Source organism: Microcaecilia unicolor, chromosome 1 (genome assembly GCF_901765095.1).
Source record: "Microcaecilia unicolor chromosome 1, aMicUni1.1, whole genome shotgun sequence".
NCBI lineage: Eukaryota > Metazoa > Chordata > Amphibia > Gymnophiona > Siphonopidae > Microcaecilia > Microcaecilia unicolor.
The window spans coordinates 69,864,437-69,881,204 of NC_044031.1; the positions used below are offsets into that span (position 1 = coordinate 69,864,437).

The following is a 16,768-nucleotide window of genomic DNA, read 5'->3' on the forward strand; positions in this document are numbered from 1 at the left end:
TAATGCCATACATCTCGGTCCATGTCTCTTGAAAGGGTCGGCTACTGCTACTACCACTTCCTTTACTTAACCTTGGTTTTTTATTTTTTGGGTTCTCCATCAGGGGGGCAGTGACAGAAGATAGAATTATAGATAGCCTGTTAGCCCTGCAGGCAATTAGGGGTTAACTAGCCTAACTGACCACCTTATGTAAATTAAGATGGCTGCCGCTATTTCTAATGGCGGGAAACGGCACCCATAGCACATGCCCTCGCCTCTCCCAGCCTCCCCCTCACCTATCTCAGCAATGATGGTCAATTAGAAATCCACGACACCCCAGAACAGTAGATTGGATGATGGTTTGCTGTGGTTATGTGGTAATAGCGATCACAGGGCCCCCAGAGATGCGCCCCCACAGCATCCGCTGCTCTCGCTCCGCCGGCCGGAAGTGAGGTCAAAGATCCCCTAACGGCCGGGGCAGAGGGAGCAGCAGGGAGGGAACAAGCGGAGGACTCGGAGGGAGCCAATAGGAGCGCACACGGCACCCCCCCAGCGGGTAAACATGCACCGGGGGGGGGAGGGGGTGATTTCGCCGGGGGGGGGGGGGGGGGGGGGGGGAGGTCGCGCTGCACCTGGGGGGGGGGGACGCATCGGCGATCCGCCCCGGGGAACGCCGCTGCTTCTCTGTATGCGGCCACATGCGGCCGCGTGTCACCGAAAATGGCTAAGCGTGTCAGTACTGACACGCGTGTCATAGGTTCGCCATCATGGACCTAGAGCAATAAGATTGAAGAGCATGGTTTATTAGATGTATCACCTGTGCAATCTGTTGGTCTACTGAAGACCGAGGAGCAGATAGTCTAGACCTATTCATCCAGATGAGGTTGGCTTTGTAATGCATAGATAAGCAGTGATGATGTTTGTAAAAACCTCAACTTAATTTCTCTAGCTTGATAGTAACAACTCCTGCATGCCCCTTGGCAACAGATGCCAACAACGCATTTATGTAGCTATATGGGCTCTTCTTTTCCTCTAATTCTTGCTACTATCAGTGTTATCTAGTAAGCCTTTTATTCCTCTTTTATACTAACCATGGAAGACGTCAGTACCCTGCAGGTAGAACAGCCCATCAACCCCCCCCCCCCCCCCCATGCAAAATGTGCCCAGGAGCCTTAAAAAAAAAAGTTTAACAAACTTTTGGAAAAATCCCATATGGGGCACACTAAATGAAAGACAGATCATCAGTGGTGGCACCTCTGCAGGCTGGAGATTACTAGAACTCCTATAGTCACAGGGAGGAAAAGGGAGAGACACAAAGAAGGGAGTGGGATTGGACAACGCAAGGATCTTAACTTTGGTAGCGCTTTAGAAATTTTGAGTAGTAGTAGTATCTTGCTTTTTTAGCTAGAAAAGGAAATCAAAGTCCACTGGTTACTAACCAAATATATTTTTTTCTTTTGAAACCAGGAAAACAAATTTTAAAGTAACATGGGGTGAAACAAATGTTTTGTATTAAAATATTTTGAAGGGGGATGGGTGAGGACAACAACCAGCTTGTATGGATAGAAGGTGAAGTGAAGCCTGATTAGTTTGTTGATCTTTGCTCAAACACAGCAGAGACCAATTATATCTTGCCTCTTGCAACAATAATTAACAACCAGTTGACAGTAAATTTTCTAGTGAGAATGCTCAATCAAATAATGGTGTAATAACGTCTTTTCGTTTGCTCATTACTTGAGTGTATCCTTGGCTTGGTGCAGATCTTGTGCTCATGGGCACAGGCACCAACATTTCAAAATGATTGGGAGTGTCACGTATTACAAATTACCCTTCCCAAGACAAAATTAAAGAACTTGCTTAATAATGGGGTGCTCAGCACCCAATGTCACCCTCAGAGCTGGCTCCTATGTTCATAGGTATGAATAAAATAGGACTTTGGTGGATACACTTACTTGCCCAGCTGTATCTACCAGTTGAAGATGATAATCTTGTCCGTTTACTGAAATTAATTTAGTAAAAGCTGAGAGAGAAAAAAACAACAGTTATTACATTTAGATCTACTGGGCTCTCACCAACACAAAATGATAGTAAAATAGTAAATAGAGAACAAAATATAACTCAACAGACAAAAGGATTATGGAAATGGAATTTCTTTCCTTTCTGGGAGTTTCCTTTTACAAGACCTGACAACAGGTGCCATGAACAATTGTTTGCAACCTGGGAAATATTTCCCCTGTACTTTATATCCCTTCCAACTTACGTTTAGTCTAACTACTGCAATGGCATTTCTTGACCAGGACCATATAAGACTCCTCCTTGAGCTCTGCAATCATGGGTCCTAAATGTTATCAGTTACATACCACAATAGCAATAATTCCATTAGCATGAACTCATGTAAAATACAACATGAAATAGTATTTCCTCCTGATCTTCCATGGGGCAGTGGAAAAACTACATATGATACATACAGTACCTACTTCTCTGGGAATTTGCACGGCAATGCTGTATTTGTGCAGAATTCTGTACAGGGACCAAGAAAGCATGGCAACTGGCACTGCCCATGTGCACAATTACATTTATAAGCAGGCTAGTTTACTTGCACCTGGATAAGCAAGGAGGGAGCAACTGCTCCAAAAACAAAGCTGTCAAATTAACAAGTGGGGTAATCATGCATAGCATGGAATTCTTTCCAACCCCTCTGCATGTAAATGCATATGTGTGTAGGGGGTGGCACATTTGCATGTGATATATGGAAAAATTAGGTTCTTACCTTGGTAATTTTCTTTCCTTTAGTCATAGCAGATGAATCCACTACGAGTGGGTTGTGTCCATCAACCAGCAGGGGGAGATAGAGAGCACTGAAAAACCATAGTGCCTCATGGCCAGCTACCTCCGTCTGCCTCTTCAGTATTTGAAGCTTCCAAAGCAGTGTTACACCGCAAAGCATAACAACATGAACTTTCCTCACAGTGGATGAACGCCCCAAAACTGGAGCTATAAGTTAAAGGAGGGAATGAACTCATCCTCCTGTAACTGAACAGAAATCCTGAAGACTGTTTTTCAACTTCTCCCAATGAGGGAACATATCTACAGGAAAAACTGAACATAAAAGTAACATGAATTGCATAATGAACCACTGAGGCAGGGCTCATGGATTCATCTGCTATGACTAAAGGAAAGAAAATTTCCAAGGTAAGATCCTAATTTTCCCTTCCTTGTCATCAAGCAGATGAATCCATTACGAGTGGGATGTATCAAAGCAATCCCTAGATAGGGTGGGAACAAGCCACACCACGCACCAGCACTTGTGCTCCAAAATGCGCGTCCCTCCTGGCAGCCACATCCAGCATGTAATGTCAAGTAAACGAGAGCTTAGAAGCCCAAGTGTCTGCACTACATATTTCTTGAAGAGAGAGTGCTCCAGTTTCAGCCGAAGAAGAGGAAATTGCTTGTGGAATGTGCCTTAAAGGCTTCAGGCAGAGGCCAGCCAGATAGATATGCTGAAAAGATAGCACCTTTGAGCCAACGGGCTATAGTGGCCCGCTGGATATCCTCTGCGCAGACCTGACAAAAGAACAAAAAGATGGTCAGAGGTCCTGAAGGCATTTGACATGTGCAGATATTGCCTTCGCACATCCAGAAGGTGCAACTGCCCATAGACTTCTGGAAACTCCTCTTTAGAAAAGGAGGGCAGGAAAATAGGCTGGTTTAGGTGAAACGCTGAAACCACCTTAGGCATGAAGGAAGGCACCGTACGTACCATTACTCCGGACTCTGAGAATTGCAGAAATGGGTCTCGACAGGACAGCACCTGAAGCTCAGATACCCGTCTCGCCGTTGTCACGGCCACCAAAAAGACCGCCTTTAAGGTCACATCCTTCTCCGAAGCTCGCCTAAGCAGCTCGAAGGGCGAACACTGAAGGGCCTTTAAAACTAATCCCAGGTTCCAGGCCGGACACGGAGCCCGCACAGGAGGACAGAGCCGAAACACCCCTCTAAGAAACCGTGTCACAACCGGGCAAACAGCAAGAGAGAGGCCAGCGACCTTCCCTCGAAAACATGCTAAGGCTGCCACTTGAACACGCAGGGAATTATAGGCCAAGCATTTTTGTAAACCATCTTGCTAAAAGTCAAGTAACTGCGAGACAGAAGCCCGCATGGGTGTGATCGCTTTAGAAGCGCACCAAGCCTCAAATTGGCGCCAAATCCTGGCATAAGCCATGGAAGTGGTATGCTTGCGGGCCTGTAGGAGAGTAGAAATGACTTTACTGGAATATCCCTTGTCTCAATTGCGCCCTCTCAATAGCCATGCCGTAAGACCAAAGCGGCAGGCGTCCTCCATGGTCACCGGCCCTGAGACAACAGGTTCGGTATCAGAGGTAACGGCAGGGGATCCTCTACCAGCATCCGCCGGAGGTCCGCATACCATCGCCTCCTGGGCCAATCCGGGGCAATGAGAACCACCTCTCCTTGGTGGAGCCAATTCCTCAGGAGTACTTGCCCTATCAAGGGCCACGAAGGGAACACATACAGGAGGCCCGGAGGCCAGGGGTTGAGCCAAGGCATCCAACCCTGCCGAGCAAGGATCTCTCCGTCTGCTGTACAAGCACGGGACTTTGGCATTTGTGCTTGACGCCATAAGATCCATTACGGGCTTTCCCAATTTGCACACATCTGCAAGAATACTTCGTCTGCAAGTTCCCATTCCGCTGGGTTGATTTGATTCCTGCTCAGATAATCGGCTTGCACGTTGCTCTGACCTGCAATATGAGCTGCTGACAGAAACTGCAGATGAAGCTTGGCCCAGTGGCAAATCTGCGCGGCCTGCGCTGCTAGTGCTATGCACTGAGTGCCTCCTTGATGATTTATGTAGGCCACTGCTGTCGTGTTGTCCGACAGAACTGACAGCCAATCCATCCAGGGTCAATTGGAAGGCCAGAAGCGCCTGGAAAATCGCTTTCAACTCCAAGCGATTGATGGACTACTCGGACTCCTCGGGCGTCCAAAAACCCTGGGCATGCCTTCCCTGGCAATGTGCACCCCAGCCCTTCAGGCTGGCATCTGTTACCACCAGGCACCAATCGGGGAGTGCTAGCGGCATTCCTCGCCGCAGCATTCTGTCTGAGAGCCACCACTCCATACTGAGCCGGGCCGCAGGGAGACAGGTGCATCTGCATTGATAATCCTGAGATATTGGAGACCACCGTTGAAGCAGGGAACACTGCAGAGGTCTCAGGTGCGCTCTTGCCCAAGGCACCACTTCCAAAGTGGCAGTCATCGACCCCAACAGGTGGACTATGTCCCAAGCTTGCGGGCGAGGCATCCTCAGGAGCAGACGGACCTGGTTCTGAAGCTAGCACCGCCTTTGCTCGGGAAGGAAGACCATCCCCGAGGCTGTGTCAAACCGGACCCCCAAATATTCTAGAGATTGAGAGGGGTCAGGTGACTTTTGGCTATATTGACGACCCAGCCCAGAGATTGCAGTACTGAGACCACTCTGGCTGTAACCTGATGACTCTCTTCTGCAGAGTCTGCTCTGATGAGCCAGTCGTCTAGGTACGGGCGAACCCGGATACCCACACGCCTGAGAAAAGCAGCTACCGCCACCATTACCTTGGAAAAGGTTCGGGGAGCTGTAGCAAGGCCAAAAGGCAAGGCCCGAAACTGGAAATGTTTTCCCATCACCGCAAAACAAATTGGTATGTGCAAGTAAGCTTCTTTCAGGTCCAGAGACGTGAGAAACTCTCCTGGCTGTACTGCCGCTATGACGGAGCGCAGGGTTTCCATGTGAAAATGCCGCATGTTCAGAGACTTGTCACCTCTCGTTTAGACTACTGCAATCTGCTTCTTGCTGGCCTCCCACTTAGTCACCTCTCCCCTCTCCAGTCGGTTCAAAACTCTGCTGCCCGTCTCGTCTTCCGCCAGGGTCGCTTTACTCATCCTACCCCTCTCCTCAAGACCCTTCACTGGCTCCCTATCCGTTTTCGCATCCTGTTCAAACTTCTTCTACTAACCTATAATGTACTCACTCTGCTGCTCCCAGTATCTCTCCACACTCGTCCTTCCCCTACACACCTTCCCGTGCACTCCGCTCCATGGATAAATCCTTATCTGTTCCCTTCTCCACTACTGCCAACTCCAGACTTCGCACCTTCTGTCTCGCTGCACCCTACACCTGGAATAAACTTCCTGAGCCCCTACGTCTTGCCCCATCCTTGGCCACCTTTAAATCTAGACTGAAAGCCCACCTCTTTAACATTGCTTTGACCTCGTAACCACATCGCCTCCACCTACCCTCCTCTCTTCCTTCCCATTCACATTAATTGATTTGATTACTTTATTTATTTTTGTCTATTAGATTGTAAGCTCTTTGAGCAGGGATTGTCTTTCTTCTATGTTGTGCAGTAAAGTCTAGGATAGGCTGAAAAGACCCTCCTTTTCGCGGCACCACGAAGTAAAATGGAGTAACGGCCAGAGCCGCATTCGGTGGTAGGCACAGGGGAAACCGCCCCAATGTGAATCAAGTCTTGGAAGGTCTCCTCGACTGCCCGCCCGTTGGGCGGCAGAAACCACATCGGGACTCCACAAACACTGCTCTTATCAGGGCAGTGAATTCTATTCTTTAGCCTTCTCTGATCAGGTCCAAGACCCACTGATCTGAGGAATCTTGGCCCACTCCTCGAGAAGGAGGGAAAGTCATCCTCCTATCACAGGAATCGAGGAGGGAGCCAGCGCACTATCATTGAGAGGGTCGCCCTTGAACTCCAGGTCTTGAGCCGGCTGCTGCGGAACATTTGTCAGAGCGAAAGGAGTTCCTCTACTGAAAATGGCACGCGAAGTGAACCCACAGCGAAGTCTGTAAGAGGAGGGAACCACGGCCTAGCCTCATGTAAGCGCTGGGGTTGGCATCCTCCAGGCCTTTCACAATTTTCTCCAACTCCTCACCAAACAGGAGAAGGCCTTGAAAGGGCAACTTCACCAACCTTTGCTTAGAGGCCATGTCAGCTGCCCAATGCTGTAGCCACAGAAGACAGCCAGCCGCCACCCGCTACAGCCATCTGTTAATCGAAGCTCTGACCAGATCATAAAGGGCGTCAGCCAAAAATGACAAGGCCGACTCAATCCGCCAGTGCCACCTCCGTAAGGGGCTCCGCTCCATCTCCGGGCTCTTCCACTGCCTGTTGCAACCAAGCGAGGCAGGCTCGGGCAGCCATAGGCAGCTGCATGCAGACGCCCGTAAGGATAGGCCTGAAATTCAAAGGACCATTTCATAGCTGCCTCCAGGTGATGGGCCTGCATGTCCTTCATGGCAACTCCTCCTTCCACTGGAGGGTAGTTTTCTTTGTCACAGCCGTGACCAGGACATCCACTTTAGGCACTGCTAGGTGCGCCAAATGCTCCTCACTTACAGGGTATAATTGCCCCATAGCCCTGGCAACTTTCAAAGGCCCCTCCGGGTCAGCCCATTGAGCCATGAAAAGCTCTTAGATGGATCATGCAAAGGAAAGGCTCGAGCAGGCTTCTTAGTACTTGCCATCCTCGGATTACCGGAGGAGGTCTCAGTACTCCCAGGATCTTCTATAGAGAGGACCTGCAAGGCATCAGTAATAAGCGCTGGCAGCTCATCGCTGTGGAAAATCCTCACCACGGAAGGATCATCTGGATCTGGTGGCAATCCTGCACCATCTTCCGGCTCTCCAGACCACAAAGGCCTGCCAGGCCCCTCAGAGTCCTCACATCCTGACCACGTGGGGAAAAGGGGGTACGCCACTCTCAAGTTGGAATCCACCCTTCTGCGCTTGTCTTGCGGCCATCTGTCAGGGGAAAACGCGCCTGACGGTAATCCAAGGCCAGACTCCATTGGAGAGGATACAGAAAGCAGGGCCGCAGAGGACCCCTGCAGAAGAGGTCTTTTTAACATGTATGCATTATGCAGCAATAAAACAAATTCAGGGGAAAATGGCTCACCCTGGCCTCCCGGTTCCAGTCCGGGGGAAAACAGCTCTTTTATTAGCCTTTACACAGGGCGCCCCTCCAGGCTCAAATCCCTCCACCCTCAAGCAGGGGTCGCGCCATGCTGTTCCAAAATGGTGCCCGCTGCCAGCTCCACGGAGCGGGAAGGAACATCGCTCGCCATGTTCGGGCCGGCTCTACCGTCTGAAAAGCACGCCTTACAGAGCCCCGCTGCAGATTTGCGCTTGCCACAAACGGAACAGCGCTTTACTTTCTCAGCAGCCATCGCTGCAAGCGGTGGAAATTTAAAATGGCGGATTTGCGCCAAAATCGTCCCGAATGCGGGCCCTCCCCGGAGGAGATACAAAATGCTCTTACCTCACCTGCACAATCAGAAGAAAATCTCTTTCTGGGATCGCAGCGCCAAAGCGCAACGCAACTCTTTTTTTTTTTTTTTTTTTTTTAAACGCTGTGAGGAAAGTTTGAGGCAACAGCGAAAGAGGCAAATTTCCAACTCCGGAGGATCAGTAGCGTGGGAAAGGCAGGGAAAGGGCGAACCTATGTGCCTGCATCCACAGCGTGGGCAAAGACAGGGACAGGGCTAACCTATTTGCCTTTAAAGTGGGCACCGTCAGCCACAACACCCTTGCTACAACTGACAAAAGCACAGGAGCCACCCCAGGCAGATTTTCTGAAGGAGCTTGAACAAGCTGCAACCACCCTGCTGGGGAGATTACTTAAGAGGCAGATGGCGCTAGCTGGCCATGAGGCACTATGGTTTTTCAGTGCTCTCTATCTCCCCCTGCTGGTTGATGGACACAACCCACTCGTAATGGATTCATCTGCTTGATGACAAGGCAATGCATGTTTTCTCTGTGTCTGATCAGTAGACAGACAGTTTGAAAAGGTACAATTCCTTCAACATTATACCAAATTGTGTGGAAGAATTAAGATGGACCCTTATAACTCCATCTATCCCAAGGTAGCAAGGACCTGGGGTTCGGGGTAACCTTCAGAGCTCCAGTAAACAAACCCTGTTCAATATCCTTTCCAGACCTATGTAAAAAACCTGTCATAATAAAGCACCACTAACATCCAGGGCCCAAACTACCACCACACTAATAGGAAGCAACCCCAGAATACAGTTATCCTTCTGGAAAAACAGAGCAAGTCTGACTGCTACAAACCCCTACACAAAAACTAAACACTATCAGAATACTTCACACACTATCATTCCTACAGACAAAGGGTCAAATACAGAAGCAACCACAAACTAGAAATGGAAACGCTGAGAAATCTGAATGAAATTCCAACACTGGAGGAACAAATGTGCTTCCTTCTGTGCCATGTAAAATAAAGTTATCAGGATTGCACATTTCAAGATGACATATTCCAATTACCTGACTGAAAATACAACATGTTCTACCTTTGTCATCTGGGCATTGACCCCAGCCTCTCCTTTCAACATTTCTTGTATTATCTTCATCTAAGTCCTTATCTTTTGTTCTCCTGTCCTCCTTCCCTCTACATGTCTCCAACATTGATCAGTCCTCAAATTGTTCTTCTGTAGTTCTCTCCTGTATTATCTCCAATGAGCAGCTAGATTTTACCCCTTATTCTTCTCTAAGCCTCTAGTCTTCAGTTTCCCTCTTCACATCTCACCTATGAGCTTTCTATCTTCCACTCTTGATTCTCCCCAGCGTCCATTTATCTTCCTCCACGTATCATTGCCTCACCAACCACAGCTCGTTACCAGTAATTCAATCCCTTTCTTCTCTTACCTACTACCTTTCATCTGTTCTTTTCTGGTGCCTCAACCTTTTTTCCACTTTCTCCAGCTTTCACTCCTTTCCCTCTCTCCCCCACTCTCCAATCTTCCTCCCTTCCACATTTTCCCTTCTTACCTCTTCTTCCTCCAATCTCATCTCTTCTCATACTACCCTCTCTCTTTCTTACCACTCTGACTCCTTTCCTCTGACACAAACTTCCTCCATATCATCTCCTCCTTTCATGTGACTACAGCTGCCTTCCAAATCTCTGGCCCCACTACCTTCCCACTGGTTGGAACCTATCTACAGTCTCTGCTGCTAGTTACAATGGATTAAGGTAGGTCAGGCACACTCATATGAGGATGGAAGTCAATCATTCTATGTTCTGGATATCAATATAAAATTCTGGTGGATTTCTTGGAAAAAAATCCAGACATTTGGCAATCATAACCTCCAGAGTCCTGAGCAAATCTCACAGCCCCCCCCCCCCCCCCCTCCAACATACGGGCATAAATTATGTGCAAAGTTTGCCAATGGCTTAACCAGGCCCTGCCCATAACTAATGTTGCTTGGCAATACACATAACAACCCATAAGAAAACAGTATGACTGGGGATCACTCTTGTCCTGAAAACCCACCAGACCACAAGAAGGTTTAAAGGTAGGCCTGCGGAGGCCCTTCGGGCAGTAGGTGGGCACACAGCAGAGTGTGAGGAGCAGGGTCAGGAAGGGGGAGTTCAGTTTCAGTCAAAACCCAAACCCGGATTTTGGGTTGGTTTTGTGCCCTAACCAAAACTCAGGGTCTGATGCTCAATGCAAACCGGGCTTGCAACATTTCATTTAGACTGGTTTTTAGCAAGTTTAAATTAAACTTTTTTGTAGCTAATGCACAAAGGCTTTTGGCCACTGATTTACCGTACATGGAAGAAGTGACAGAGTCTTATGTTAATGAGCTTGCTTGTATTAAAATGAGCTCATTAGAAATTCCGTGCTATGCTCAGAACAGCAGACAAGAAACTCCCTGCCCTTGACTCAGAGGCAGTAGACATTATTCCTGGCCTCCTGCCTCCAACTCTAAAGGTATGTGGAGGGGTGGTAGGGGCTGTCAATAGATCACCATGGCCACTGTTTTGTTTTTTTTTTTGGGGGGGGGGGGGGGGGTCGGCTGGCAGGGGACAGTCACTGGACATATGCACATGAATGGTTGGACCCCTTTATCGACCAATGCTTAATACCAACAGTGTGCATATAATTTGCATGCTGTTAGTGCTAAGCACTGGTCAGTAATTCTGACTCAATGCTGAACCAGCGTTTGCGGCGCTGTTCCTTATAGTACCAGGTTCTGTGCATCAGGCTCTCGGTCGGACTCTACCCTTAATTATGCCCCAGCATCTATTCTCCCTCCTGCCACCCACATAGAAGCACTCATCTCTCAAAAAAAAAAAAAAAAAAAATCTTCCTTTACTTTTCTACCCCCTAAACCAAGAGAGATTCTCATCCCCTTTTGTGTAATTCTTTCCAACTTCCGTTGGGTTGTCAAAAATACAAATGTATAATTCCCAGTCTAAATTCTGCCAAAACTCCCTCCAAAAGCATCTTCCTTATAGTTGCCCTTCTGACTTGCACCATAAACCAATCTACAGAGACTCCAAGTATTTCTATTTCTCCAGCACCTCTTCTGGAACAGATTTGAGGGTGGGGAACCAGAAGCAGAGAAGACTTCCAATACTATTTCTCAGTCCTCTGGAAACATGCCCACCCCTTGCTATTCTGAGCAGCAAGAACTTGAGCTAATCCAGGTTCCCTACTTGGCAAGGCAGAGCATTATACAATTTCCAAACCGACCAAAGATTCTCTTTTCATTTAGTGCTTTCCAGTTTAGAATATACACATATTTAATCTGCCCTCCTGACAGTATTATGGAGATTGAAGAGATAATTGGAGAATTATTTAGGCTATATCAATCAGCTGCAGAACTGTATTTTTCTGATTTACAATTTGAGAAGGAAACTGTACAAATAAGATTTTCCCCTTTGTCATTTTCTTTTGGATAATATGGAAAGCCATATTTGAAGAAATTTGTGAGAATGCATTACTGCTTTAGTCACCAATATGTTAAGCACAACTTGAATAAAACCCCAAGATCTAACAGTGGCTGTGAACTGCTTAGAAGTTTGTGAAATGCTTGCAAGTTTATTTAGTGCTTGATGTATTGCCCATCACTACAGTTTATATATATTAAAAAAAAAAGTTATAATCAAAGAAGAAATTTTTTTTTTAATTACATCATAAAAGAAATTAAAGATGATTATGTTGCTTGCGCCCGAAATCCCATTACCACTCCAGTAACAGAACCAATAAGAATTAACATGCAAAAGGCACACATACTCCATGCCTCATCTTTGCAGCTACCTTGGAATGAAGTGCTATATCTCAGTGTGCCACTTTTGACAGTGGGTTGGGCTCCATCTCTATCCTTTAGCAACCTACGGGCCAATGCTCACAACCAATGCAGGTATTAGAGTCAATCAGTACTGGACTAGTACCGGCGTTTATCTGCCCAGAATGTTCAGAGGGCTTTAGTGCAGGAAACAATGTGCATGCCAAATATTGCAGCAAATTGTATTTAAATGTGGTCAAGCAGATATTAATGAGGTCATTTGTTATGCCATCCCAATGCTTAGAGAACAGCATACAAACCCTGCACTTACCACTAGAAACCTACCGCCAGCTCAGAGTTGGCATTGAATGGTTTGAAGAGAGGACTTCTTATGACTGTTTAAAATTCCTTCAAGAGGTACGCTGAAACAATGGCTTCCTTAAGCCACCGGGATATTGTCGCCTTGGATGCAGCATAGTCCCACCTGGGTCCCGGCAAAAGAACAAAAAGATGATCCGAACTGAATTCATTAGCCATCTGCAAATACCGGAGATGAGTCCGCCGAACATACAACACCCGGAGATGAGCAAAGTTCTCTGGGAAGTTTTGATTTGATTCAGAAGCAAAGGATGCCTAAGTGCAAGTACTGAGAAAGAAATGTGTGCAAGTCTGAGCAAACCTTGAAGTGAAAGCACACATCAGTGCCTGTTTTCTGTGCTTAAAAACAGAAAAATGATGTCTTACTGATAATTTTCTTTCCTTTAGTCGCAGCAGATGAATCCAGAAACTGGGAGGTTGTATCTGCCTACCACCAGGTTGAGATAGAGAACACTGAAATAAAGGCAGTGACCCTAGGCGTCCAGCTCCTCATCCCTTCAGTATAGGCCACATCCTAAAGTGAAATTCAATTAAAAAACAGGAAAACACACACACAAAAAAATCTTCCTCACAACAAAAACGGCAACAGCCACCCAGACGAACATATTACTGTAGGAATCACAATTTGTTGCTCTTGTCATTTTGGGTTTGGACTTTTTTCTTTTACTGCATCGGAAAGGCTGTATCCAAACCCCACGAATCTGATGCAAGGTAGAAGAAAAAAAGGAGAAGGATCCTGGATTCATTTGCGGTGACTAAAAGAAAGAAAATCATCAAGAGACATCATTTTTCATTCCTTAGCCTCAGCAAAAAACTGGTGGGATGTACCAAACCAATCCCTTAGTCTGGGTGGAAAGCCGCCACTCCCCGAGAGAGCACCACTGCCCTACATCACACATCGCCCAGCACCACCACATCAAATATGTAATACTTAGCGAAAGAATACCAGGAAGCCCAAGTAAAGGCCTGACAAATCTCATCCAAAGAAAAAACACTAGTTTCTGCCCAAGAAGCTGCCTGTGCTTGAGTTGAATGCGCACACACCTCCAGTGGAGCCAGACCCTCCAAGAGGTACGCTGAAACAATGGCTTCCTTAAGCCACCGGGATATTGTTGCCTTGGATGCAGCATAGCCCCGTCTGGGTCCCGACAAAAACACAAAGAGATGATTTGAATGGAATTCATTAGACATCTGCAAATATTGGAGGTGAGTCCGCTGAACATACAACAGCCAGAGATAAGCAAAGCTCTCCAGGAAGTCCGCCCTCCAAAAAGGAGGAGAGAAAAAGCGGATGAGTTAAATGAAAAGCTAACGTGACTTTCGTCAAAAAGGAAGACACGGTCCAAAAGGTCCCCCTAGACTGAAGAATTGGCTCCCGACATGACAACGCCTGGATCTCAGAGACCTGACAAGCTGAAGCAATAGCCACCAGAAAGACTGACTTCAGGGTGATATCCTTATTGGAAACCAGTCTCAACAGCTCGAACGAGCACTATGCAGAGCACTCAGCACAAGGTTCAACTTCCAAGAAGGACAGAGATGGCAAACCGGAGGACAAAGATGAAAAATCACCTCTCAAAAAGTGCGCCACATCTGAATGAGCCACTAGGGAAGACCCCAATACCTGGCCCCAGAAACAGGCCAATGCCCTGAGCGCGTTTGCAAGCCAAACCCTTCTGAAACTTGTCCTGCAGAAAGGCCAAAATCTGTGACATGGATGCCTACAAGGGTGATCAAGCGTGAGCCACACCCTATTCCTCAAATGCTCGCCACACTCTGGCATAAGCGGTTGTAGTAGAGCGCTTCAGATCAAGAAAAAAAGTGGCTATGACTCAGTCAGATTAGCCCTTTTTTTCTCACTCACCCTCTCAATAATCCCAAGCCCAAGGCCTGGCAACCTCAACAGACCGTGAACCTGAGATATGAGCTTGAAACTCCTGCTCTCTGGCAAGAAAATGCACTCCTGCGCTGTTTCAAAATGCACTCCCAGATAATCCAGGGTCTGGGAGGGAACCAGGTGACTCTTGGGAAAGTTGATCACCTAACCCAGAGACTGCAAGAGTGCCAAGACTCAATTGGTGGCCAACTGGCTTCCCTGCTCAAACTCCGCTCTAATCAATCATTTGTCAAGGTAAAGGTGAACCTTGACCTTTTCCTTCAGCAGGAACGCAGCTGCTACCACCACCACTTTGGAAAATGTGTGGGGAGCCATGGCAAGCCAAAAGGGAAGGGCGCAAAATTGAATATGGCTACCTAGGATCGCAAACCAAAGAGATAGATGATACGGGGGCCAAATCGGTATATGCAAATAAGCCTCTTTCAGATCCAGCACCGTTGAACTCTCCTGGCTGCACAGACGCCACCACTGGCTGCACTGCTCCATGTGGAAATGCCACACACAAACTTTCTCACTTTCTGGAGATCAAGGACCAGTCTGAAAGAGCCTCCTTTTCGGGGCACCACAAAGTAAATTGAATAACGACTGGTGCGCACCTTGGAAGACAATACGAGAATCACCACCCCAATGTCTGCAACGTGGCCTGCACAGCTGCTCATTTGGCGGCCATAGCGCACCAAGACTCTAAAAAGGAGTCCCCTACGGGTGGGGAAAATTTGAGTCTGTAACTATCTTTGATGGAAGAGAGGATCCACTGATCCAACGACCCACTATTTGAGCCACCGAAGAGCAGACCAGTGCCACATCTTTCCGAGGAGCACAGCAGACTGCTTGGCCTGGCTGCAGCTGTGGATGCCCATTTCTCACTCCGAAATGACGACTGCTGCTGGAATCTGGAATGCTGGATGTTCGCAGAAGTCCGAGGCGAGCCTCACAGACCAAAGGTCTCAAGACAACTAGCCCTAGACCCAGATTTAGGCTTATCTTCCAGAAGCTGCTGCTGGGATTTGGAATCCCTCAAATCCTTCACAATTTTCTCCAGATCCTTGCTGAACAGTAACTTGCCCCAAAAAGGGAAGCTTTGTAAGGTGCTGCTTGGATGCCAACCAATGGCACAGCCATAGCAGATGGTGGAAAGAAACCACCAGAGCCACTCGTTTAGCGGACACCCAGACCAAATCAGAGCACATCAGTAGAGTAAGCGAGCCCAGATTCCATACGGGAACCGGTGACCGAAGCGGAAGCCGACTCCTCGTCCTGTTCCAGCACTGCTGAAGACAGGAAAAAGATGCCCTGGCCACATAAGAACTACAGACAGAAACCTGCAATACCAGAGCCATTACCTCAAATGATCACTTTAGGGAAGCCTCCAGATGCCAATTCTGCGTCATTCCCCTCTCCATCGAAGAGTGGTCTTATTGGTGACGGCTGTCACCAAGGGCGTCCACCTGAAGCAGAGAAAGGTGCCAACAGTAGCCACACACTCACTGGGTAAAGGAAGGCCATCACCCTTGCCACCTTGAGCCCACCATCCGGTTCAGACCGCTGGACAGAGATCAACTCTTGAATGGCATAGTGTACTGGAAAGGCCTTAGATGGCTTTTGAGTACTCGGCATCTTCAAACTGACTGAAGGAGCCGCCTGAACCTCCAGATCCGCAATATTCAAGGTCTCTGAGATTAGAGATGATAGCTCATCCTGGTGAAAAATCCGAAATGCCATTGGATCATGCTGTTCGCCACGGAACTCACTCTCTTCCAACCTGGACCAGGCGACCTGAGTCCCCAGAACCCACCAAAATAGAAAGTGGAGGGGAATGGAACACCAAGGACACCCCCCACCCCCCAGGACAAAGAGACCATTCTCCTACGCTTTTGGGAGGATCCCCAGGGCTGGCACAATCAGCTTGCCCTGTCCAGAAGCCTGCAGCTGCTGAGGTTTCTGAAGAGGGTGGGCCAACTTCAGCAAGTAAGCTTGATGCATTAAAAAACATAAAATCAGGGGAGAATCCATCCCCAACCAGCTCAGCACCTGCCATGCCCAGAACAGCCCCAGAGGCCGGTCGCTCCTGCTCTGCTAGCAATTTGGACTGCTGGTCTGGAAGAGCACACAAGATCCCTCAACAAGAGATGGATCTGAAGTTGTCTCAGCTGCATGCGCCATGGCACAACTTCCGACGCATGGGAAAGTCCTCCTTCAGAACCAGCATAATGCCCTCACCCTCAGAGCATTTGGAAGTGCACACACTCCTGCTGCCTCCATATCGCTTCCTGCGATGCCCGGAGTGCAAGTACCGCACCAATCAAAAAACAAAAATTACCGGGGCACAAAACTGTTCCCCTGAATCTGGTGGCAACTCTCAGGAGGAGCCCAAGTGGCACTCCCCACAACCAGGAAGTGACAAAGCTTTTTT

At 47.9% G+C, this 16,768-nt stretch overlaps 1 protein-coding gene across 1 annotated transcript in view; it reads right to left on the reverse strand.

Annotated features, from left to right (window-relative positions):
• Positions 1-16,768, reverse strand: part of RHEB (Ras homolog, mTORC1 binding) — a 154,568-nt gene that overhangs the window by 72,737 nt on the left and 65,063 nt on the right. Inside the window, exon 3 of the mRNA XM_030198215.1 lies at positions 1,932-1,999. Within this exon, the coding sequence (XP_030054075.1) occupies positions 1,932-1,999 (68 nt within the window). The remainder of the gene's footprint in view (positions 1-1,931; positions 2,000-16,768) is intronic.